This window comes from Balaenoptera physalus, assembly GCF_965194825.1.
Source record: "Balaenoptera physalus genome assembly, chromosome: 3".
Lineage (NCBI taxonomy): Eukaryota > Metazoa > Chordata > Mammalia > Artiodactyla > Balaenopteridae > Balaenoptera > Balaenoptera physalus.
This window is the reverse complement of record NC_138890.1, coordinates 156,952,860-156,980,051: the sequence shown is the minus strand read 5'-3', so window position 1 is coordinate 156,980,051 and position 27,192 is coordinate 156,952,860. Positions and strand designations below refer to the sequence as shown.

General features: G+C 34.5%; 1 protein-coding gene across 1 annotated transcript in view; it reads right to left on the bottom strand.

Moving 5' to 3' along the window:
- The window catches only part of LOC309656801 (cadherin-10), a 136,559-nt gene that overhangs the window by 13,313 nt on the left and 96,054 nt on the right, over nt 1–27,192 (bottom strand). The window contains exons 5-8 of the mRNA XM_082453753.1: nt 15,178–15,365; nt 13,600–13,853; nt 9,264–9,400; nt 2,569–2,690 (exon numbers count right to left, since the gene is read on the bottom strand). Of these exons, the coding sequence (XP_082309879.1) occupies nt 2,569–2,690; nt 9,264–9,400; nt 13,600–13,853; nt 15,178–15,365 (701 nt within the window). The remainder of the gene's footprint in view (nt 1–2,568; nt 2,691–9,263; nt 9,401–13,599; nt 13,854–15,177; nt 15,366–27,192) is intronic.

The following is a 27,192-nucleotide window of genomic DNA, read 5'->3' as shown; positions in this document are numbered from 1 at the left end:
TATAATTGGTTTGCATGTTCACTAAGCTATTCTAAAATAATCTTAAATGAACTTGAAGGGTGTTTCAGGGATCATAAGATAATGGAGTGTGGGATGACAAATGGATTTTTAGATGTTTAGTTAGAAAACTGGTCACTGAGTTTTAACATTTTAGTTTTTTCGGTGAAAAGACTAGTAGTTTCCATTGATGTGAAAATTCCCTTTGCTCTGGTAAAAAAGCACTCTTTTTAGTTGTTAGGGAAGTAACTAAACACTGTTCTATGGAAAATATGTAATAGGATTTTGGGGGTTGATAAGGGCCTGGAGCTTAGATACTATCAATGGGTAAATATAAGCAGCCTGTCTCCCCAGAGAGACTCCCTGGGAAATCTCTTGTGAGACTGAAATGCTATTGCCCTCTCATAGAAATGAAAAATTATTAAAATATATTTTATTGACTAAAGGAGTAAAGCCTGTGTGAGGGAAAATGGAAGAAAAGAGAAATAGCCAGTCCTCTCTTCTGCCCTTTCCCAAGGTCCCCTGACTCTGTCTGAGATGGAAAAGATGGGAGTCTAGTTGCCTAGTTCAAGCATAAGACGGGACTATTCATACTACATCACTTGTAAATTGCATCCCTTTCCCCGGGGGAAAATCTTCTACCCTTAGGCCAGGGAATAGGCAAGAAAGGAGGAGAGGGTGGCAATTAGCTTTATTTCTGTCTCATTGAGTCGACACACCAAATGAATCAGAATTAAGTTCTAGACACCAAATGAATCAGAATTAAGTTCTATGTGGTTCTAAGGGCTGCTCTTAAAGAGCACTTAATTCAGAGGAGTGCTGGGTGGACTAAACTACTCTATAAATAACTAAAGCACACCCAGAAGTTCCAAAAAGCTCCTACTTCTCCGGAAGGAGGGAAGACATGCCTAACAAATTAATTTCAAGAAAGGCTCAGTGAAGAAGGACTTTATCAAATAGCTATTCTGATTTTGCCTGCTAGGATGTCATAACCTAGAATTCCATCAGTGAGTATATTACAGTTCAGTTCAAGCAACAATTTTTCAGCATGTGACCAAAATGACATCTAACAAACGAGTTTTATTAAAAATAACTACTATGGGAGGATTTTGCACATGCAGCCAATTAGACAAAAATTATTAATCATGTTCTTCTTGTCAAATTTGTTAAAATAGACTACTTTTTAAATTAAAATCAACTTTGATTTGATTATTTTCCCTCAATATACCAGCTTGTTTTAAAAAGTTCAAAAAATATGAAATTACTGAGCCAGATATAGGTTAAAAGAAAAAAGGCATAAGAAAAATAAACAAACACAATCCCTTATTTTGTGTATTTTGAATACATTTGGGAATGAGTATTTATAATGACTCACATGCTCTGAAAAGATATCTCTTGAAAATCAAATAGAATAACCATAGAGCGAGCAATGTATGCAGCAGTTGCAAAGTGGGTAATTCATCTCCTAGAGAAAAGGCTTCAACTCATATCATGCTGAGCCTGCCAAGCAGAGGACTATTTGGAATTGTATTTTTCGGTCACACTGTTTCATTAAGAAGTAGGTTGGAAGCAGTTTAGTCCTTTAAATATTCCAAATTAAACATTTCCATAACACTTTCAAATAAAAAAATGAATCCAATTGCAGCAATTTTACCATTTCCAACAATAGACAGGCTATTGAATTCCTGTTAGAATTTTCTGAAGGAAGAATTTGAGTTATTTCACAATGTAATTTGCATAAAAATGTACCAATGACATTGATGTTTATAAAGAGCATCAAATGATGTCAAAACGCAATACAGTTTCGCGATGGCTTCTCTTTCTTTAATAAAACACATTTGATTCCCAATTATTATTTATAACATGCAGCTTCCTTCTGTGAAGATGGCATTCAAACCAATTAAGAGCATCTCTTTCAGCCATACAGGCTGGGGCTCTTCAAACAACAAAATGAGTCCACTGAGGAAAAGACTTAAAGGGTTATAAACAAATCTGGTATAGGAAGAATGTTTTAAAGGACGAAAACGAAGTCATTAAGCACTTTATGTGTTGCTACGATGATGAAATGCAAGTATAAGTCTTAAGAGTGAACTCTGCAGCCCTGCTTCAAAATCGTATTTGCATACATTGGAATATTGATGGAATGTATTGATGATCCCAAGTATTTGTCTCTGTTTTCCCCAACTTTCATTACCCGTCTTGTGAGCTGTTACCAATATTTATCTAATGGCACAGTAGGATTTATTTTTCCTTTTGTTCGTTTATTTTTGTTTTTGAAAGTTTAAGAAGTTATTTCTTCTTACACTTTAACTTTTGTGGCTACAGTAAAATCTCATATTTACATTAGAACTTTACGAAGGACATATGAAATGTGTTACACTATTATTTAAAACATTTTCAACCCTAAAAACATAAGCCTTTGGTTTGTTTTTTGTTTGCTTTTAATCATACTACTGGGACTTTATATGAGTGATTTTATCTGTTTACTCATTCCTCTCAAGATTGGGAAAAGAAAATACTTAGCGTCCCCGTTAAAATCTTCCTACACTTTAAAATCCTATGGGTGCTTACCTGTCCTGGTCTGGCATTTTCACATACAAAAGTGTCATAGAACACAGCAAACTGTGGGGCATTGTCATTAACATCCAAAATTCTCACAAAAACAGCCACCCGAGTCATCTCTTTGGGATTGCCTAGAAAAAGGAAAGGAAAAAATCCGTTTAGGAAGACACATTTGTACACCAGATTTAATTTATATAAGCCTCTTGTGGATATTAAGTGCTCACATACAAATAAGCATCACCTTCATTCTACTAACGTAATGAGCAAATGCGATAAAGAAAATTACTGCAGAGCCTGATTAAGTAGTCATGAATTCAGTTATTAATGGGCTCAAGAGTACTATTAATATTTTGAAAAATCTTTTTAAAAGTACAATTCAGTATAATTGAGTTCATATTATATTTGTGTCCTTATTCTCCAAATACACAAAATAAGAACAAATATTTATTAAATCTTTATTATATGTCATTATAGTTCTTAATTTATACCATTTTTTTTGGATGAAGAGTGGTTTTAAATAAATTAGTAACTTGCCCGAGGTCATCTACGTGGTAGTTGTTATATTACAACCTACCCTTCTGACTACTTTTATCACTAAAATGTATTCCAACAGCTACTCTCATCCCTCCTTTTGGAAATTTTAATATATAGCTACTAATTTTACAAATTGGATGGAAATTTACAACGAAATACAGGATTTTAAATGTTTCATTAATACAATTGTTACTGGTACCATTTCAACAATCCAGGCTCAATTTTGTGTGACAAAATTAGTTCAATAGTAACATGTAGTGTAATAATCATGATTTTTTTTTTGGCTAAAATCAAGGGCATCAAAGTTTTCACATAAAAATATGCATTTAAAAATATGTTTTGATTTGTAAATGGAATTTTAAAATATCTCTTAGCCTTGGGTAACAACCGCATATTAGTCATAATTGCATTATCTCCACCAAGAATTTTTCTAGGCACTTGCACTGATATCTGAGGTGTTTGGGGATCTTAAATTCAGGTTTATATTCATCAGCCTTTGTGATGTCAAAATCTCAGTCTCTGGATAGAGTTCAACTTCTTTGTGAACTTCGGTAAAGTCAAGCTCAAGATCAATATAAAAGGAGAAAGGAGATAATTTGCTAAAAGTAAAGCAAAAAAAAAAAAAAATAACAGATAAGCTGAGGGACAGTAGCCATCTTACTAAATGGCCTCTACCAACATGGGTTATGAATAATATGATTTACCCTTGTGAAATTTATCTGATTTTCTAATTTTATCTAAATAATTTTCAGATACAAGGGTTAAAAAATATTGTCAGGTACAGGGAGTATATCACTACTCAAAAGAATTTATTTCTCCTCCCTTCTCTCCATGTAATTGTAATGTTACTAAAATAATTAAATCAGCATTTAAAAAAAATAACATGTAAGAACTGATTACTTGGCAGGGGCGTTTACAAGGCTGAGTAGTATGAAGCAAGGAAGACACTTCCATCTGAAGTGTATTTACCTTACTTTACTCTTTTCAAGGGAAACTTTAAAGTGCATCTCCTCTTTAACACTCTTGTTTAGTCTTCCTTCCATCTTCTTAACCCATATGTATTCAATTCTCAGGTTCTGATTTCATATTTGCTAATCTATTGCTGCATATTATTCACTTCTTAGTATGTCAGGTGGTTAGAGTTTAGATCCTGGAGTCAAACAGAGTTGACCTGATTCCCAGGTCTACCACTTATTCATTGTGTGACTTTGGCCAGTTTACACTCTGTCTCTAATGCCTCAGTTTACTCAAAATGAATCAAAATAGAACTTCTGATCTTACAGTTATTTGAATAATTAGGTGAGCTAATGCATGAAAACTTCTCATCGAAGTATCAGTTTGTTGGTAAACACACAAAACCAATACATGTTGACTATTGTTATTAAGATCATCTTTATTATCACTGTCATATCTTCCTTTTTTGGAAATTTATTTATCTATTATTTATTTTTGTCTGCGTTGGGTCTTCGTTGCTGCGCGCAGGTTTTCTCTAGTTGCAGCGAGCAGGGGCTACTCTTCGTTGTGGTGTGTGGGCTTCTCATTGCGGTGGTTTGTCTTTGTTGTGTAGCATGGGCTCTAGGTGTGTGGGCTTCAGTAGTTGTGGCAAGTGGGCTCAGTAGTTGTGGTTCACAGGCTGTAGAGTGCAGGCTCAGTAGTTGTGGCGCATGGGCTTAGTTGCTCCGAGGCATGTGGGATCTTCCTGGACCAGGGCTCAAACCTGTGTCCCCTGCATTGGCAGGGAGATTCATAACCACTGCGCCAACAGGGAAGTACCACTGTCATATCTTATTTCCTTACATTACTTAAAAGCTTAAGCTATCTTTCTCCACACAAAGCGTCTACACAATAAAAATGTGTTAACTAGCTTTCCTGCAATTCATGTGGGTCTCAAGAGGAGTACATTTGGGAAAAAGTGAGGAGAGGAGAAAAAAATGAGAAAAATGTTATTCTGCTATTTTCCTACCTCCCTCACTTCTAAACAACTTGCTAAAACCCAGAGGCATAGTGTTCACCTCCAAATGAATCCTCAACTACGCCAAGTTACTTGATGCTATGGGGAAGAGTGGGAAGGTATGATTCTTCTGTATTTTCTAGAATGTGCTCTTTAACCTACTTTTATAGTTAGTGGACATAAGCTAAATGTTTTCCTTCAATACGAAGTCTTGACATAAAAATAACTCTTTTGTTGGTAGCAATTCAGTTTCTAACTGTGCCACAGAAGCCAAGAAAGACAGAAAAGTTTCACATCTAAAAAACTGCATTGTCAGTCCCTTCCCTAACACAATATGGAGATTCTCCAGCTTCTTTACACATAACTCAAGGCTCTTCAAATCAACAGCTAAATCCACAGGGATAAACACGCTTTGTAAAGCATCAGGCCTGGAGTCACCTATTCAAAAAACAGTGCTTACACTAATCATTTTACTGGCAGATGCGGCTGCTTACGTATAAATAAAAATATAAAGCCTTCCAAGGAAGCATCATACTGAATAGGAGCTGGCATATATTTACCACCTGAGACTTTTGGTCATCCAGCAAACTCTACTGTAGTGAGAATGTGTGAGCAACAAAGGATCTTAAAATGTATGTCCTAAGGTAAAACCATGCCACGTATTCACAGCCTTTTCCATACCTCCAGGAAGAAGAAAGCATAAATCGTTATCTAGAAATCCCAGGCTTTAGAAAGAGGTATCTTTTCTACTTACTTAGGGCAAGGATTTCTACTAATGAGGAAGCAGGTATAGAAAATGGAGTCCTTCAGTCATAAACTTTGCTCTACTGTTGTCAGAATATATTTCAATGCTTATAATTTAATTTTCAGATGTGGTTATAGGAACTCATTGGTTTCTATAACAATGTGTTTTACAATCCCTGATTGTGACCTTAATTTTAGATTTTATATTCTCCACATGGGATTTAAAAATACTTTTTAAAGAAGAAAAAGAGAAGTTATTCCATGGTATAGTGCATTAAATGATTACCTGGAGTAATACTTGCCATAAGATGGGATACACTGATATGAATGTAGACTTAAACTGTTAGAGGCAGAGCCTGGAAACATTGGTAAGCAGTACATTTCTAGGCCATTCTGCACTACTCTGGGCTTGGTGTATGGCACGCTTACCACAAACCCAGTGTTTAAAATCTAGCAAAAACAATTCCTTACATGATGTTTCCCTCTCACCCTCATTCCATTTGATAATCGGAAGAGCATGACGGGCCCCTGACTGTTTGTGGCTTGGCAGGTAGGCATTTCCAGCAGTTACTCCACAGACTGATTTTATTTAAGGGCAGAAAGTAGGTTTAGTTCTTAAAAAGAACATAATTGACTTAGCTTTTTACAGAATTGTCATTACTTCAACTAGCTTTAGAAGTTAAATTTCTCAAAGTATCTGAAATAGAAAATGCAATTCCTAGCTCATTAGGCTTGAATAAGGAGCTTGAATCGAGCAGAGAGCACAAACAATCATGATTCTGGAATAATCAGACTGGATCCTGTCGGGCCCATCTAAACATTGTGATACGGATACAGAGAGAGAAATAAAACTTTCCTTTAGAAAAACTCAGAAATTCTTCAGTTCACCCTGAGAGACACAGCTATTTATATCTCATTATGGAAAAACTGGATTGTTTGGATGGTGGGGTTAATCTATATTTCAGAGGCAGATTTAAGAAAAAGTTAAATCTAGTACTTTCTCTTGAGGCATTAAGTTCATTGCTGATGATCAGTCTAGCCTGGTTCCATCCTTCTGAGACTCTCCGTAATTCAGCCCCAGTGCCCTGCTTTCCAAATCTTGGAATGATTACTTTGAATAACTTGACCTTGATATATGTTTGTGGATTCAGCTTAGTTTTTCAGATCTGAAATGTATAGGCTTAGTTTTTTTTTCTTTTTTACCATGATTCAGTCCCTAATTTATGCTTCTTTTTAAAACAAACAGTTGCTCTATTCCATGCACATATCATAATACAGGAATCAGAAACCATGAACAGGTTTGTGTGTGTAGACAGGGCTGGCTCATGGGCATGTGTAACTGAGCAGGGCCTCACACTCAGAAGGGCCCCACCCACCCTTATTTAATGCTCTGCTGTTGCCATCCTTTTTTTTTTTTTTTTAACATCTTTATTGGAGTATAACTGCTTTATAATGGTGTGATAGTTTCTGCTTTATAACAAACTGAATCAGCTATACATATACCTATATCCCCATATCTCCTCCCTCTTGCATCTCCCTCCCACCCTCCCTATCCCACCCCTCTAGGTGGTCACAAAGCACCAAGCTGATCTCCCTGTGCTATGCGGCTGCTTCCCACTAGCTATCTATTTTACATTTGGTAGTGTATATAAGTCCATGCCACTCTCTCACTTTGTCCCAGCTTACCCTTCCCCCTCCCCATGTCCTCAAGTCCATTCTCTACGTCTGCGTCTTTATTCCTGCCCTGCCCCTAGGTTCTTCAGAACCTTTTCTTTTTTTTAGATTTCATATATATGTGTTAGCATATACTAACACATTGTTTTTCTCTTTCTGACTTACTTCTCTCTGTATGACAGACTCTAGGTCCATCCACCTCATTACAAATAGTGCAATTTTGTTTCTTTTATGGCTGAGCAATATTCCATTGTATATATGTGCCACATCTTCTTTATCCATTTATCTGTCGATGGACACTTAGGTTGCTTCCATGTCCTGGCTATTGTAAATAGAGCTGCAGTGAACATTGTGGTACATGACTCTTTGAATTACGGTTTTCTCAGGGTATATGCCCAGTAGTGGGATTGCTGGGTCGTATGGTAGTTCTATTTTTAGTTTTTTAAGGAACCTCCATACTTTTCTCCAGAGTGGCTGCATCAATTTACATTCTCACCAAGAGTACAAGAGGGTTCCCTTTTCTCCACACCCTCTCCAGCATTTATTGTTTGTAGGTTTTTTGATGATGGCCATTCTGACTGGTGTGAGGTGATACCTCATTGTAGTTTTGATTTGCATTTCTCTAATGATTAGTGATGTTGAGCATCCTTTCATGTGTTTGTTGGCAATCTGTATATCTTCTTTGGAGAAATGTCTATTTAAGTCTTCTGCCCATTTTTGGATTGGGTTGTTTGTTTTTTTGATATTGAGCTGCATGAGCTGCTTATAAATTTTGGAGATTAATCCTTTGTCAGCTGCTTCATTTGCAAGTAATTTTCTCCCATTCTGAGGGTTGTCTTTTCGTCTTGTTTATGTTCTCCTTTGCTGTGCAAAAGCTTTTAGTTTCATTAGGTCCCATTTGTTTATTTTTGTTTTTATTTCCATTTCTCTAGGAGGTGGGTCGAAAAGGATCTTGCTGTGATTTATGTCATAGAGTGTTCTGCCTATGTTTTCCTCTAAGAGTTTTATAGTGTTGCCATCTTAAATTTCTTAATCATGTTTTAACATGAGGCCTGATACTTTCATTTTATAATAGGCTCTCAGAATTATGTAGCCAGTCCTGTGTATGGACAAGAACTTTTGCAATTAGAGACAGATATGATTTTGAATGCTGGCTCTGTTCTGTTACTAGTTGGATGAAATTTTGTAAATTTGGTATAGAATTAAGTCATTCTAGAAACAGAATGACTAGTTTCAAATCCCAGTTTTACTACTTCTGGCATTGTGACTTTGGACAAGTTACTAAAATCCCTGGAGTCTTATTTCCTTCTCTGTTAAATAAGGTCAAGAAAAATATTAGGAGGAAAGAATTAATTTAAAATTCTTAGAATAATACCTTCACCGAGTGTTTAGTGTTAGCTCTTATTACTAATACCTTTGTTTCTTCACCTGTAAAAAGGAAGTAATAATATCTATCTCTGTGTTTATTGTTAAATAATGGACTCCCAGCATTTTAGCATAGATTTTAATTCATGGCGTCCAAGTAACAATTTTAATACATTTCCCTTTCTCCCAAAGAGAATATCTTTAGTTTCTAATTCTAGATCATTTTTATTAGTTAATATTAAATGTAGATTTGTGGATGCCTACAGCTATTTCTCAGTATATATAGAAACTATTGAAAAAAATTACAGGTGTTGAGAAGCCTTTTAAAACCTTAGATTGAAATTACAACTCATGTGTGCAATGAGAAGAAATTATTCTTAATTCAAAATAAAACCTAAAATTATGCTAAATATGATATACATAAAATTCATCTTACTGATTTCAGCAGCGATAACAGTAAGATTGTGCCACTGAAATAGTTCACGGTCAAGTGGCTTTGATGTATAAAGGGATCCATTTCCAGAATGTATGTTAAAGATCCTGTCAAGGTCAGTATGGCGATCCAAGGAAAATCTGAACATAGAGGGCAGAGAAAAATACACGGCAGCATTACTGATGGTTTGCAGGAGAAAATGGTGAAATGCAAAGACACATATATAGTGGTATATAATAATTTCAGGAGAGTACATAGTACTGATCCAGGATGCAGGCTGTGTCATGGATTTATCACAAACACACACACACACACACACACACACACACACACACACACACAAACTGACCCTCTCCCATCCCCCCAAAACATCTTCCCAAGACCTGAATTGACCTTTGTTCTGCATTCAAATGCTGGTCTTCTGAATGTTTGTTTAATTAAATCATTGTCTATTGCATATTCGACTGACCCTGATGTATTTTTCCACAGAACTTGGAATTACAAGTTTTACATTACCAACTGACATTACCTAGTGATTGAGAATTCTGTTGAAGAATTATTACAAGGATCAAATGCAAAATATCATTCCCACTAGTAAAGTCTTCAGTAAGAATATTGGAGACAACATTAGTTCCCTCAGAGTAGTAGATCATCAATTTATGATGGTGTTCAGCAGCTTCAAAGTATGATACCCAGGTAGCTTTGGTTTCTTACCCACATGTATCATTATAAAATGTATACATTTTAACTATAAATGTTTTAAAAATAGAAAAGTTTGGGATAGGAGTTTTTATATGTTTGTATCAAATTAAATCTTAGTATATATATATTACAAAACCAACTATTCTGCAAATTGATTAAAGGCATTGTGTCAGGTGTCATTCCAAAGCCCAGCTACAGGTTTATCAATCAGGATGATGTAGTTGGGGTAAGTTCCATTATCTTGGGGGTTGTCAGCCAAGGTTTAAAAGAGATGTACCCCTCATTGGTGGTTCTTGCCACTTCACAATCCTAGTTGTTTACAAATGTTTTGTAATTCTTGAGTTAGTAAGCATAATCCCCCAAGTTATCTTTAATGTTCTCTATTTAAAAAATTTAAAAACAAAGCAAAATAAACATGACAAAACTAGGAGTAATATCTAGTTATGGCATATATTTTCCTAAGCCACAACTGTCATTTATTTGAAGGAACAAAATATGAAATATTATTTTTAAATAGTATTTTGTAAGTAATAACACAAAATAATTTTGAAAGTGCCATAAAACTTTTTTCTTTAGTGTTCCAAACTTGTATAATATTTCCAAAGATCAATTGAAATTTATGATCTTTTTGCGGGGTTTTTAATAAATTGCGTTAGAAGAATAACTTAATATTTTGATACAGTTAATATGATTTTATTTTTGAGGATTTCTTATTTTAGATTTTTATTTTAAGTCAATTCTAAGTAGAATAGACCAGTAATTTACAAATTTCCTTAATAAACCCCAGCCCTCTCTATTAACACAATATGAATTTAGTTTTGTATTAAACTACATGCTTTAGCCATTCACAAATAAAGCAAAACATTGTATCTCTTTATCTGGAATAATTCACAAATTATATCCCAGGTTGACAAAATTCTTTTACTCCTGAAAGATTCAATGTAAATTTTACCTCCTCCTTGGACTGTTCCATGATTACCTGAAGTAGAAGCTATTTGTCCCCTTCCATCCTAAAGCACCTTCTACCATCATCTCTGCCATTTACCACATTGTATTAGGAATTCATTTCATCTCACATCTCAAACAGGAAATCAAACATGAAAACAGCAAGCGTCATACTTGGAATCTAGTAGATACTCAATGAATCTTATTTCTCATACTGAATCTTCTTTCCTAACAGACTGCGAATTCCCTGAGAAACAAATTAGTAACTGACATGGTGACCCACAAATATTTGTTGAATGACTTCTTTGGCATTTTGGCAAATGATAAGTATCCTTATTTCTATAGAAATATGACAGGAAGTTGCATTATGTAAATCAATATAGAGCATCATTGTCTTTTCCAAATCCATTTTCTGTGTGTTTTGTCTTTTTTCTTGTAGTTCAGTTTAAAAGCTAGTGACAAAATTTAAAGGATTATGTGAAATAATCTTGAAGATACAGAGAGATCCTGGTTCTTTTTCAAACCTGATATAATTATAGTTGACGCTTGAACAACATGGGTTTGAATTTCCTGGGTCTACTTATATGCAGATATTTTCAGAAAATTAAACTAGAGTCTGTGTTTAATGAATAAATAAATCTGAGGTTGAATCCTTGGACGTGGAACCACGGATGCAGAGGGCCAACTATAAAGTTACACTCAGATTTTTGACTGTGGGGAGGGGGCGAGGGGAGATTTGCACCCCTAATCCCTGAGTTGTTCAAGGGACAACTGTCTATTTTTCAATTCTCTATCAGTAAATTATGTTTATTACCTAACATTTTCATTTTAAAAATCAGTTCCAAAAGACATATTTTAGGTAAATACCTTTGATTATTGCATTAACATCCACAATACATGACATGGACAGTTTATAACATGACCAGTATTATCCGATTATCCATCCCTAAATACATTGCTTTAGTAAAACTACTTTATCTCTTTGATTATATATATACATCTTTTTAATCTGCATGGTCTATCAAGATTAACATCCAAACATATTCATTTGCTTTTTCTACATCAAGTTAGTAAAAATTCAAATATACAACAATGACCTTAGCTAGACTCTGTAATTAATAAGCAATGAAGTCATTAATTCCGTTGCTTAGTACACATAAATGGATTCTTTTCTCCTGGTCCTGAAATTTGCATCCTGATGAAAAATTTAACTTAAGAAAGAATCCACAGACATATTTTAACATGTAATAACCATTAGTCTATGAGAATATTTAGAATCTATTTCACTGTGTGGAAAAATATATTGCCTCTTAATAATGCCACGATTTAAACTGAACTTTTAAAAAATATTATATTTTATTTTAAGAAGGCCATTTTAAAACCAGGAACACAGAACACAGGCTATTAAAATCAGTTAGGAGCTCTGCCAAGGGAATGCTTGGTAGTATTCAATGGGGAAGAATAAGAGTGTATGTTCGATAAATGTCTACCGAATGAATGACAAGAAAAAAAAAAAAGCTTTAAAGGAAAAAAATCCAAGGAATGCAGCAATTTCAATGAAGATAAATGGATGGGAGAGGCATTTATGGGAAAATCATGCTGACAGATGGGAGCTGTACTTGACTACCATATGCAGGTTTTGGCTGCCAATATGTAACCTGTCATGCTGTATGTGACTATAAGAAAATATTTAGGTAAAATTATATAAATCAAACAATAATTTTAATATATATGCATATAAATATATATATAATATGAAGTCACTTGATGATATGGCAGAACCTACAGAATTTTAAACTTTGAGCTAGAGTCACATGGTGCATAAAAGTAGAGGTTCTGACATTCCACTGCTGCATAGTTAGGAGTCAGAGAAGTGTGTACTTGGAAATTGCACAACCACTTGAACTCCTACTAGACTGGCCCACATTGTAAAAAGGATAAGCAAAATCAGTCTGCTGAGGATAAGGAAACAAATGAAATCCAAAACAATTGATGAGCTAACAGTTTAAAGTGAGCAGTAATTTTGAGCCTGAATATTGTATATAGATATTTGTACTTTTTTAAAATGAGAGAACAAATGTCAGTGAAAACTTTGTCTTTCTCATTTGTATGTTTTTATCACATCTTATATGCTTTTAGGTGCCATAAGAAAACAAAGCAAAACAAAAATTTGAAATTACTCTGATCTTTCTGGAATGTTCTGAACTTTTTGATATAGCCAAAAGAACACCAAAAAAACTTCCCCCTTTGCTGGCAGGAGTATAGAAGTTTCTAAAATCATAACTACATTGTAACATTGTTATGATTATATAATTTTTAATTATTAAAACTCCTCTCAACCTCATATTATTTAAGAACCCAAAAGCACAGATAAATTGATTTTGTTACATTGCAAATGCACAGCTGAAATAGTCCCCTTTATCTGTACCAGGCGTCAGAACAACAAATATCTTAAAGAGACAGGCAGATGATACAAGCCAAGTTTCAGTAACTGGCATAATTAAAACTGAATCAAACTATGAAATTTGTGCATAGCCTGCCCCCCAGAACACAGACTATTTTAAATAGTTGTACTCACCCAACATATGCACTGCTCTATCTTTTAATGCATTAAACGCTTTAAATAGAATTTCATGCTCTCTACATTTACTTCAATTCCCTTTCTTTTCATCCTAAGCATAAGCATAATTACCTAATGGGGCTAGAAGTAGAATCTGGGTCCCTTGCCATCACAGTACCAATGATTGTACCCACTTCAATATCTTCATGAACCTCAAACAGATAGGAGGATCTGCTGAAAACAGGTGGTTCGTCCACATCTTCGATAGAGATTTTCACAATTGCCGTATCTTTAAATGGTCCTAGGTAATAAAAACGTGGATCCACATGGGTATTTTCTGCTTCAACCTTCAGAGTGTAAAGCCTTCGGCTCTCATAGTCAAGTGGCTGTATTAAAAATAATTAAGTAAATAAATCATCAAATTAGATTGAGGGAAATTGAATTATATGTTCCTTCCAAGTTACAGTATGATTTTTAAAGCCTAGTTGAGTTGTCAAGTTGTTTATAAACTGTAAATAATTAAAATTAATAAAAATATATAATCTTTACACATCAGGTAGAATTCAATTTTTACTTCTTATGTACTTAAAATGTAGTACTTCAGAACATAGGAAAATGAGATTTTAAATCTTAGAAAAATTGAAAAGGATATTAAGACCTGTCTCATATAGTGGCAACTCATTACAAAACATGGGCTGGTGGATTGTGTGTGTGTTTGTGTGTACGTATATGTGCTGAGGTGTTGGCTACTGCTAAGTTTTTCTAAGTAAAAAATTCAGTAATCTTTTAAAATATATGTTGTGATACTTCCATTCCGTTCAACAGGCTCATGGCACTACATAAATTCGATGAAATTTTGAAGACTAATACAAAACTTTTCAGCAGTTATATGAAACATTGAAAATAAGAAAAACCTTGGGTAAAGAGAAAAATTTTGATAGCTAATTGGTAATTAGGTTACATTATGAAACAAAAAGGAACTTAAATATTCAGTAAGTAAGTCACTCCTTTGCTGGTCATTGTCTGTTTAAAAGTGGTTGTGTACCTTGAACTTCGCAGTAGACTCTGAGGAGAGTTCCGTGATTAACTGATGGTTACTTTATGCAAATAGAATGTTCAGGACATTTCATTAGGACCTAAATTTTACTGGGCCTTATTTTTTCTTATAAGGATGGTACTGAATGTACAATAAAAAACTAGTTCACTTTAAATCATATCACTGAGCATATGTTAGCAGAAAAGTTTAATTTATGTAGCAGAAGGGAAAATGTGAACAATGAAATTATTTTCCAATCCATGCTGTCTCTTTTTATTAGCAACTCTAATTATTGCTTCATACATCTGGATAGATGGCATGCTACTTTTTATGCCTCCAACTGTGATGATATATTATTATTATTAGTTATTAACTATTTTTTTAAGGAAACGATGTTAATAAGGGGCTTTTATTAACATGGCTCAGAAATACAATCACATGTATATTAACTTGCCTTTTAAATTTTGTAAAATCTCAGGTTTCATGTTTTAATTAACGAAAACATTTGGTCAAAACGTTCAAGGAGATCTTTGGCTTTATGTCTCTCATACTTATGCATTTACATTGGAACATGGTAGGGATATTTCTTAATGGACAGAGCATGAGTGGATAATACATATCAAAATCCCTACTTTCTAAACAGTCAGATGATGATTTCTATTGATGTTCTGCACCTTTTTCACAGTGATGATGCCTTCCTGTGTGTCCTTCTCAGTTCTGATGTCAAACATATCAGTCCCATCACCATCAATAATTCGGTATTCTACTTCAGCATTTTTCCCAGTATCAGCATCAGTTGCTTTTACACTTCCAATGGATGTGCCAACTGGGGAGGATTCAAGAACTCGAAGATGGATGGTGTCTGTAAAGATTACAGAAAAGAAGAGAGAGAGACAGAGATTTCTCAATAGAGTATTCCAAGGTAAAATGTGTATGAGAGAATATTATAAATCTTAAACTCTACATTAGATGTTGACTAATAAGTTGAATACACACAATATGGATAATATAAAGTCTAGGAACAGAAAAAGTGGGAATCTGGGGGATTTGGTCTGTGCCTATTATAAATAGTGAGACCCAATCTCTAATTGTATCAGAAGTTCTGTTTTTAAAAATGAGCATGTTGTCTTTTTTTGCATTTGCACAAGTAACTAGATATCAGCTTTGAGTGCACATATGTACCTGTGTGTGTTTATACAATCACAACAAATCACAGAATATACTGTGAATATTTATATTTTGCAGTGAACATATTTTTAAATTGTTTTTCTTTTCTTGTTTTTAGTTATTTACTGCTCAGTTTATTTCAGCTGCAGGGCAGAACATTACAAAATTCCATGAAATCAGCCATAGTGGGGAAGAATCCCACTTCTATTTGTGACAGGAGACACAAAGGATACTTTGTGGGAGAAATACAAAGATGCCCTTCACAGTGTCAGTGTAAAAACGCTAAATTCTGACCAATTCCCTTACATTTCAGAGCAAAACAAGAATTTATCTAAGCCCCTGGTACACCTACTCATGCTTCAGCATGAACAACCTCTCCTGCTAATGAGATTTATATTTTAGTACCTGATCATAAACTACATGCTACTGACAGATTAATCGACCCGAGGGACACTTCTGGTTAGAGCACCTTCTTGCTCATAAGCCTTAAGTAATTCTCCTTAATATACATAATAAAGTCCAGACCTCTTAGCTAGTCATGCTCTTGCCTGACTATATCTTTCCTAATGTGTCTTTCTGTTAGTCATTTCCAGGAAAGATCTGCACCAAACTGGACTTTTCAAAGCCTTCTTGTCAAAAATTAATTTCTTATATCTCTATAGTTCACATACTATTTCCCTCACATAAAATTCTTCCCCCCCCCACGACCCTTAAATAATCATAACATAATTTATCAAATCTGAGAAAATGGGTCTATTATGTGCTGAGTGTTTAGGGGGCTATGGCCATCAAAATTCCTATGTTGAACCCCTAACTCCCATTCACTACCTCAAAATATGACTGTACTAGAAGATAACGTCTTTAGAGAGGTAATTAAGGTTAAATGAGAACATTAGGGTGAGCCCTAATCTAACATGACTAGTGTCCTAATTTGAACACAGACAGGCACAGAGGAAAGCCCATGTGAAGACAGGGAGAAGATGGCCATCTACAAGCCAATGAGAGGCCTCAGAAGAAACCACCTTGATCTTGGGCTTCCAGCTTCCAGAACTGTGAGAAAAGAAATGTCTATTGTTTAAACCATACAGTATGTGGTACTTTGTTATGGCAGCCCTAACAAACTAATACAGGCATCTATATCTGCTCAGTTTGAAAAGTCCTTTTCTAGGAGACATCATTAAGACTCAATTTCTACCACACCCTGGTTAGTCACTTAATGCATACTTTTAAATTCTTTTTGTACATTTTTTCTCTCCATTAATCTCTGGTAACACATTGTTGAATGCAACTCTCAATTCATTCCTTAGCTACTGTCTTGTTGGCTGTCTTTGCCTTTGCTATTTCTTCTGCTAGAAACAGCTGTTCCTAGATATTCAGATGGCTCATTCACTTTCTTCCTTCAGGTGACTGCTGAACTCTGACCCCCAGAAGCTTTCACCAATGACCTTACTGAAAACAACTTTATTGAGAAGACCACTCCCAATCACTCTTCATATCCCTTGCCACTGTTAGGCATTATATTATTTACTTGTTTATTTGTATGTACCATAAGGATGTTGTATTGATACAAGACAGGGACGACCTTGTATTTTTTCACCTTTATATTCCCATTGTATTTCTTTGAATGTAGCAGCCTCTACATACTTATTCTTATGTTGGATAACTGAGAAGCTTCCTAACTTGTCTACCAGGTGCTATTCTTGGCCAAATCCACTCAAATCTCAGCTATTCTCAGTACACATTGCATCCATATTATCCCTTTGAAAACAGTAATTTAATCAATAATTATTCAGCACTTCAAAACCATTTGATAGCTCTCTTTGTACTTAAAATAAAACATACATAGGCTGGCCCGCCACAGATTGGCTCCTTTTTCTTGTCATTCCCTCCCTTAATTAATAGTCTCCATAACACTCCTTTAGGTTTAGTTCTCCTTTAGGTTTTTAAAATCTGCTTTTCTTCTTCAATTTAATACACTTTTCTCCCTCATGGAAGATTTTCTACACAATGCGTTGCCTGGCAACCTCTAGCTCTTCCTTTTGATATACATTTATTTTCACTCTGCTTCTACCACAGAACACCATCAACTCTAGCCTACTTACTTCAACAACTTTCTTTTAAATATTAAATGTTAGAGAAGTAGCATCTCAATGAATTGATTTACTACACTGGAGCCGAAGTAGCCTTTCTAAAAGACAGAAATGATTCAACTTCTCTACTGAAAGCACTTTTTATTGATGTTAGGATAAATTCTTAATTTCTTCATTTGGTTTATAATGTCTTATAAAATTCGGGTTTTAAAAAAATCTTCAGTACCATGCTTATCTATTCTCAAACCTAGAGTATATGTGGAATACAGCCAAAAATAATTTTTTTCAATAAATGATCAGTCATCCAGACTAGAAACATTATAAATACATGGAATATTTAACAAAATAAATCAAGTAATATGGATGTTTTGACTGACATTTATATATATAAAACCTGCATGCACCATATAGAGAATATAGATTCTTTTCAAGCAGGCATGAAACATTGAACCCAATTTGATCAAGTATTAAGTTATTAGACAAGTTTGAATACATTTTAATAAATCAGTATCTACTAAATTCTCTGACCAGTATACAATTAAGATAGAGGTTAAAACAAAAAAGATAATCCCCCAAATACTCATATTCTTGAAAATTTAGAAGAATGAAGAATAACTTCTATGCAACTGATGGTTCAAATAAAATACAAATTGGGAGACAAAAAAATTGAAAAAGAAATTAAAAGAAACTCAAATATGTGGTGAAGACAAAATGATTTTACTTAAAGAAGGTAACTTACAACTTTATGTGCAAAATCTTCTGGAGAAAAGAAAAATGAGGACTGTTTTCCAACTCATTATATGAGATCAGTACTGTATGCCCCTGATACCAAAACCAGACAAGAAAAGTCCAGTGGTTATATAGTGTGGGTTAAAACTCAAGCTGCACCATACCTGACTGTATAATATTTAGCAAGTTCATTTTTAATTTTTAATTCATAATCTCCTATATAGTATAAAGTTTAGTATGTAAGAAACACTATTCTAATCACTTTACTATTAACTAAATTCCAGACTTTGTTTTAACATCACCAGCTATTCCATTAAAGTCTTTTCAGAGATCTTACTTTGTATTTAGTTGTCATGCCTATTTATTTTCCTCCAATCTGAGTTCTTCAGTATTTCCTTGCTTCCTATGACCTTGACACCTTTAAAGAATACTGGTCAGTTATTTTATAAAAAATCTTTAAAATTAGGTTTGTCTCATATTTTCTCATGATTAGATCGAGGTCATCCATTTCTTTTATTTTTTTTTGTCAAGGATATCATAAGAGTGATCCGTTTTTAGTGTAGCATTGGATGCAAATATGTCTTATGACTGATGATATTAACCTTGATCTCTTGGCTAAGAAGGTGCTTCTGCCAGTCTTTTTCAATTGTTAAGTAAATATTTTTTCTTTATAATTAGTATATATCTTGGGAAATATACTTCAAGATTATGCAAATATCCTATTTTTCCTCAAAAGTGTGCTCATTAATTGTATAATCAATCAATGATCTTCCTTGCAATAATTAATGGTGCAATTATTCTAATGCACCATTAATGGTGATCTTCTATTTTCTTTCTAATGGTGCTTCTAATAGTGATCTTCTATTTTCTTCATTATTTCCACATACAGTATTTGGAATTCTTCTGTAAGGAAAAGCTGCCCTTTCTCCCTTACTTATTTATTTATATCAGTAAAGACATTTATTTTATTCTATGTGTTATAATCTAATAATATGGCTATTTATTACTTTGTGCAAGTTCTTACAGGCTTGGTCATTGGGTGATCGATCTTCTAGGTTGGCTCTAGTGTCTTTTCAACATGCTTCCATCATTCATTTACTTTTTTGGGGGGGGAAATACTTCCTTAATTCCCAGCATCACAAAATGTTATGGGTTCATCTTATATTTTCCCTGCCCAAGCCCTGAAATCAACCATGTCTCCAAGTGAGTCCTGACTTCTTTTAGTGAAGAAAGAACCATAATTTTTTTAATATAGTGTAGTATTCAAAATTTTAGTAAATGAAGCAACTCTTCTTTCATAACATGCAAATATGTCAAAAAAGGCAAAAGGGGGGGCTTCCCTCGTGGCACAGTGGTTGAGAATCTGCCTGCCAATGCAGGGGACATGGGTTTGAGCCCTTGTCTGGGAAGATCCCACATGCCGTGGAGCAACTAGGCCCGTGAGCCACAATTACTGAGCCTGTGCATCTGGAGCCTGTGCTCCGCATACAAGAGAGGCCATGATAATGAGAGGCCCACGCACAGCGATGAAGAGTGGCCCCCACTTACCACAACTAGAGAAAGCCCTCGCAAGAAACGAAGACCCAACACAGCCATAAATAAATAAATAAATAAATAATTTTTACAAAAAGGCAAAAGGAAGCTATTTGTATTTGAAATGTAAGTCTAATTATGTTTTTGATATAAAAATTTAAATAACAGTAAGTTATTGCCTGTTAACATATTAATTGATCTTTGTTTTAGAAATAAAATATCTGTACACTTCAAAAGGAATTTAGAGTGTTATGATTTAAAATATTAGTATTTAAGGCTTTTCATCATGAGAAAACCCTGTAGTACAATAGAATAAAAATACTTAAATAGAAACACTGTAATATTAGAACTGAATACACAAATTTTTATTTATAAATTCATACTTGTAAAGTAGTTGCACATTTTTGTTTTAATCATAGTCACTGAAAAAGGCCTAGAATTCCATTCCACTAGAAAAAAAAAAACCCTAATGGCCAAACACTGGTCACTAATACAGTGCTTTTCTATAATATAAACAAATTCTTCTTGGAGATTTACTGTCTGAGGAATAGAAAGGAAAGTGAGATTAGAATTCCTTGAGATAGAAAATAATGAGGTATCAGACATTACTGGGATCATAGAAAAGTACAAAGAACCCAATCAACTTGCTTCTACTGTACAGCATTTTGAAAATTTGATCCTTGATAAGTAAATAATTATTTAATTGATTAAAACACATAAAATCAGATTAGGCTTCTGGAAATGTAAGTTAGTTAATTCCGTTGAACTTTTTAGCTGAAAAACAATACGTGGATCACAGAGATAGAGATACACATTTGAAGGTGTTAAAAAAGTATAAGCTCCAAATTGAATGGAAAATGAGAACCTAGAGAAGTAAGTAGAAAACTGAAGCCCACTTTTGGTCTGAAGATATTTGCCATTTTCAAAAATTGATCCTTATTTTTATGGCCTCTTGAAGCGAGAAGAATAAATATCAAACTCCAAGCTATCTGCAGGGTAGTTACACAACAGCAAATAGTCTCCACAATAAGTGTTTTGCGTTCAGTGGAAGGGTGATCTAGACACAAACCACCCTTTATGACATTTTGCATTCATTGTGTTGGATGATCCTGAAGAGCTAAATTTTTACAGATATAAGCAACTTTAGCCACTAGGGGAGAAAGATGATACTGTGGCCTCCACAACACAAGGGGTGAAGGTTCAGAAGCCAGGGGTTGGGCCAAAGCTCCTGCAGTAGGAGCTCTGAGTCTGAACCACTGTACTAACAGAGAACCTCAGACCACAGGGAATATTCATCGGTGTGAGGTCTCACAGTGGTCCTCATCTCAGTACCACGACCCAGCTCTACCTAACAGACAACAAACTCCAGTGTTGGAAGCCTCAGACCAAACAACCAGTAAGACAGGAACACATCCCACTCGTAAAAAAAAAAAAAAAAAAAATGACATGGCAAAAAAGTATGTCACAGATGAAGAAGCAAGGTAAAACCTACAAGACTAAATAAATGAAGAGGAAATAGGCAATCTACTTGAAAAAGAATTCAGAGCAATGATAGTAAAGATGATCCAGAATCTCGGAAATAGAATGGAGGCATGGATTGAGAAAATACAACAAATGTCTAACAAAGATCAAGAAGAAATAAACAACAAATAGAGATGAACAACACAATAACTGAAATGAAAAATACACTAGAAGGAATCAATAACAGAATAACTGAGGCAGAAGAACGAATAAGTGAGCTGGAAGACAAAATGATGGAAATAACTGCCGAGGAGCAGAATAAAGAAAAAAGAATGAAGAGAATTGAAGATAATCTCAGAGACCTCTGGGACAACACTAAATGCACCAACATTTGAATTTTGGGGGTCCCAGAAGAAGAAGAGAAAAAGAAAGGGTCTGAGAAAATATTTGAAGAGATTATAGTTGAAAACTTCCCTAATATGGGAAAGGAAATAGTCACCCAAGTCCAGTAAGCACAGGGAGTCCCAAACAGGATAAACCCTAGGAAAAACACACCAAGACACATATTAATCAAACTAACAAAAATTAATTACAAAATAAAATATTAAAAGCAGCACGGGAAAAACAAAAAATAACATACAAAGGAATCCCCATAAGGTTATCAGCTGATTTTTCAGCAGAAACTCTGCAGGCCAGAAGGGAGTGGCAGGATAAAGTGATGAAAGAGAAAAACCTACAACCAAGATTACTCTACCCAGCAAGGATATCATTCAGATTTGCCAGAGAAATAAAAAGATTTTCAGACAAGCAAAAGCTAAGAGAATTCAGCACCATCAAACCAGCTTTACAACAAATGCTAAAGAAACTTCTCTAGGCAGGAAACACAAGAGAAGAAAAAGACCCCCAAAACAAACCCAAGGCAATTAAGAAAATGGTAATAGGAACATACACATCAATAATAACCATGAATGTAAATGGATTAAATGCCCCAACCAAAAGACGCAGACTGGCTGAATGGATACAGAAACAAGACCCAAATATATGCTGTCTACAAGAGACCCACTTCAGACCTAGAGACACATACAGACTGAAAGTGAATATATGGAAAAAGATATTCCAGGCAAATGGAAATCAAAAGAAAGCTGGAGTAGCAATACTCATGTCAGATAAAATAGACGTTAAAATAAAGACTGTTACAAGAGATAAGGAGGGACACTACATAATGATCAAAGGATCAATCCAAGAAGAAGATATAACAATAATAAATGTTTATGCACCCAACATAGGAGTACCTCAATACATAAAGCAAGTGCTAACAACCATGAAAGGAGAAATCGACAGTAACACAATAGTAGAGGACTTTAACACCTCACTTACACCAATGGACAGATCATCCAAACAGAAAATAAATAAGGAAACACAAGTTTTAAATGATACAATAGACCAGATAGATTTAATTGATATTTATAGAACATTCCACCCAAAAGTGGCAGAATACACTTTCTCCTCAAGTGCACATGGAACATTCTCCAGGACAGATCACATCTTGGGTCACAATCAAGCCTTGGAAAATTTAAGAAAATTGAAATCATATCAAGCATCTTTTCTGACCACAATGCTATGAGATTGGAAATCAATTACAGGAAAACAACTGTAGAAAACCCCACAAATACATGGAAGCTAAACAGTGCGCTACTAAATAACCAAGAGATCACTGAAGAAATCAAAGAAGAAATAAAAAAATACATAGAAACAATTGACAACGAAAACACAATAACCCAAAACTTATGGGACTCAGGAAAAGCAGTTCTAAGAGGGTAGTTTGTAGCAATTCAATCTCACATCAAGAAACAAGAAACATCTCAAATAAACAATCTAACCCTAACTTAAAACAACTAGAGAAAGAGGAACAAAGAAATCCCAAAGTCAGTAGAAGGAAAGAAATCATAAATGTCAGAGCAGAAATAAATGAAATAGAAACGAAGAAAAAACAATAGCAAAGATCAATAAAATTAAAAGCTGGTTCTTTCAGAAGATAAACAAAATTGATAAACCCTTACTCAGACTCATCAAGAAAAAAAGGGAGAGAATGCAAATCAATAAAATTAGAAGTGAAAAAGGAGAAATCACAACTGACACCACAGAAATGTAAAGGATTATAAGAGACTACTACAAACAACTATATGCCAATAAAATGGACAATCATGAAGAAGTGGACAAATTCTTGGAAAGGTACAATTTTCCAAGACTGAACCAGGAAGAATTAGAAAATATAAACAGACCAATCACAAGTAATGAAATTGAAACTGTGATTAAAATATTCCAACAAACAAAAGTCCAGGAACAGATGGCTTCACAGGTGAATTCTACCAAATATTTAGAGAAGATCTAACACCAATCCTTCTCAAACTCTTCCAAAAAATTGCAGAGGGAGAAGCACCCCCAAATTCATTCTACGAAGCCACCATCACCCTGATCCCAAAACCAGAAAAAGAATAACAAAAAAGAAAATTTAGACCAATATCACTGATGAACATAGATGCAAAAATCCTCAGCAAAATACTAGCAAACAGAATCCAACAACACATTAAAAGGATCATACACCATGATCAAGTGGGATTTATCCCAGGGATGCAAGGATTCTTCAATATATGCAAATCAATCAATGTGATGCACCACATTAACAAATTAAGGAATAAAAACCATATGATCATCTCAATAGATGCAGAAAAAGCTTTTGACAAAATTGAACACCAATTTATGACAAAAACTCTCCAGAATATGGGCCTAGAGGGAACCTGCCTCAACAGAATAAAGGCCATATATTTCAAACCCACAGCAAGCATCATACTCAATGGTGAAAAACTGAAAGCATTTCTACTAAGATCAGGAAGAAGACAAGGATGTCCACTCTTGCCACTCTTATTCAACATAGTTTTTGAAGTCCTAGCCACAGCAATCAGAGAAGAAAAAGAAATAAAAGGAAAACAAATTGGAAAATAAAAAGTAAAACTGTCACTCTTTGCAGATGACATGATACTATACATAGAAAATCCTAAAGATGCCACCAGAAAACTACTAGAACTAATCAATGAATTTGGTAAGGTTGCAGGATACAAAATTAATGCACAGAAATCTCTGGCATTCCTGTACACCAACAATGAAAAATCAGAAAAAGAAATTAAGGAAACACTCCCATTTACCATTGCAACAAAAAGAATAAAATACCTAGGAATAAACCTGCCTAAGGAGGTGAAAGACTTGTACTCAGAAAACTATAAAACACTGATGAAAGAAATCAAAGATGACATAGCAGATGGAGAAATATACCATATTCTTGGATTGGAAGGATCAATATTGCAAAAATGACTATGCTACCCAAAGAAATCTACAGATTCAGTGCAATCCCTATCAAACTACCAATGGCATTCTTCACAGAATTAGAACAAAAAATTTTACAATTCGTATGGAAACACAAAAGACCCCGAATAGCCAAAGCAATATTGAGAAAGAAAAATGGAGTTGGAGGAATCAGGCTCCCTGACTTCGAACTATACAGTATTCAAGACAGTATGGTACTGGCACAAAAACAGAAATATAGATCAATGGTACAGGATAGAATGCCCAGAGATAAACCCATGCACACATGGTCACCTAATTTATGACAAAGGAGGCAAGAACATACAATGGAGAAAAGACAGCCTTTTCAATAAGTGGTGCTGGGAAAGCTGGACAGCTACATGTAAAAGAATTAAATTAGAACACTCCCTAACACCATACACAAAAATAAACTCAAAATGGATTAAAGACCTAAATGTAAGACCAGACACTATAGAACTCTTTGAGGAAAACATAGCAAAAACACTCTTTGACATAAACCACAGCAAGATCTTTTCTGACCCACCTCCTAGAGTAAGGAAAATAAAAACAAAAATAAACAAATGGGACTTAATTAAACTTAAAAGCTTTTGTACAGTAAAGGAAACCATAAACAAGACAAAAAGACAACCCTCAGAATGGGAGAAAATATTTGCAAATGAAATAACAGACAAAGGATTAATCTCTAAAATATACAAACAGCTCATGGAGCTCAATATCAAAAAAACAAACAACCCAATTAAAAAATGGCCGGAAGACCTAAATAGACATTTCACCAAAGAAGACATACAGATGGCCAAGAGGCACATGAAAAGATGCTCAATGTCACTAATTTTTAGAGAAATGCAAATCAAATCTACAATGAGGTATCACCTCGTGCCAGTCCGAATGGCCATTATCAAAATATCTAGAAAGAATAAATGCTGGAAAGTGTGTGGTGAAAAGGGAATCCTCCTGCACTGTTGGTGGGAATGCAAATTGATACAACCACTATGGAAAATAGCATGGATGTTCCTTAAAAAACAAAAATAAAACTACCATATGACACAGCAATCCCACTACTGGGCATATACCCTGAGAAAACCATAATTCAAAAAGAGACATGTACCACAGTGTTCACTGCAGCTCTTTTTACAATAGCCAGGACATGGAACCAACCTAAATGTCCATCAACAGATGAATGGATAAAGAAGATGTGGCATATATACAATAGAATATTACTCAGCCATAAAAAGATACAAAATGGAGTTATTTGTAGTGAGGTGGATGGACATAGAGCCTATCATACAGAGTGAAGTAAGTCAGAAAGAGAAAAACAAATACTGTATGCTAACACATATATATGGAATCTAAAAAAAAAAAAAAAAGTACTGATGAACCTAGTTGCAGGGCAGGAATAAAAATGTAGACGTAGAGAATGGACTTGAGAACACGGTGTGGGAGGGGGAACCTGGGGCAAGGTGAGAGTAGCATTGACATACATACACTACCAAATGTAAAACAGTTTGCTAGTGGGAAGAAGCAGCACAGCACAGGGAGATCAGCTCGGTGCTTTGCGATGACCTAGAGGGGTGGGATAGGGAGGGTGGGAGGGAGGCTCAAGAGGGAGGGGATATGGGGACATATGTATGCATATGGCTGATTCGCTTTGTTGTGCAACAGAAACTAACACAGTATTGTGAAGCAATTATACTCCAATAAAGATTTATTAAAAAATATAAAGTAAAATTCAACTTCAGGTCTCACAAATTTCAATGATTATTAATTAAAAAACATATATATACATAATAACAACAAAAGGAAACATAAGTGAGTGTCAGCAGGAAAACAAAAACAAAACACTGAAAAGCAACAATAAAATAAAATTCAAAAGCACAAAACAAAACAAATTAAACACTTTAGCTGAATCATATCAACAAAACAACTAATATGGAGTCATCACATGAAGAACATTTTAAAAATATATTCATTATGTTTTAAAGAGTAAAAGTTACAATATTTTTACTAGACAATGAAAAGTAGCTGGCTATATTGTTATGAAGCCAAATACAAAACATAGATATTACCAATATAATACTTGAAGTCAAAACAGTTAAAAAATAATGGATGGGTTAAACAGAAAATTAAAGTCACCAAAGGACAGAATTGGTGAGCTAGAGGACAATAGAAGGAAGTACACACAATTAAAAATTAATATATAATTGTGTGGTTGGAAAAAATAAAAGGCACGGATCAAAATGTCAATGGACCTTTCAAGGTAACCTCTGATCCTAGAAAGATATTGAGCAATGTCATCAAAATTTGATGATAAAGTTATTTTGAACCTTGAAT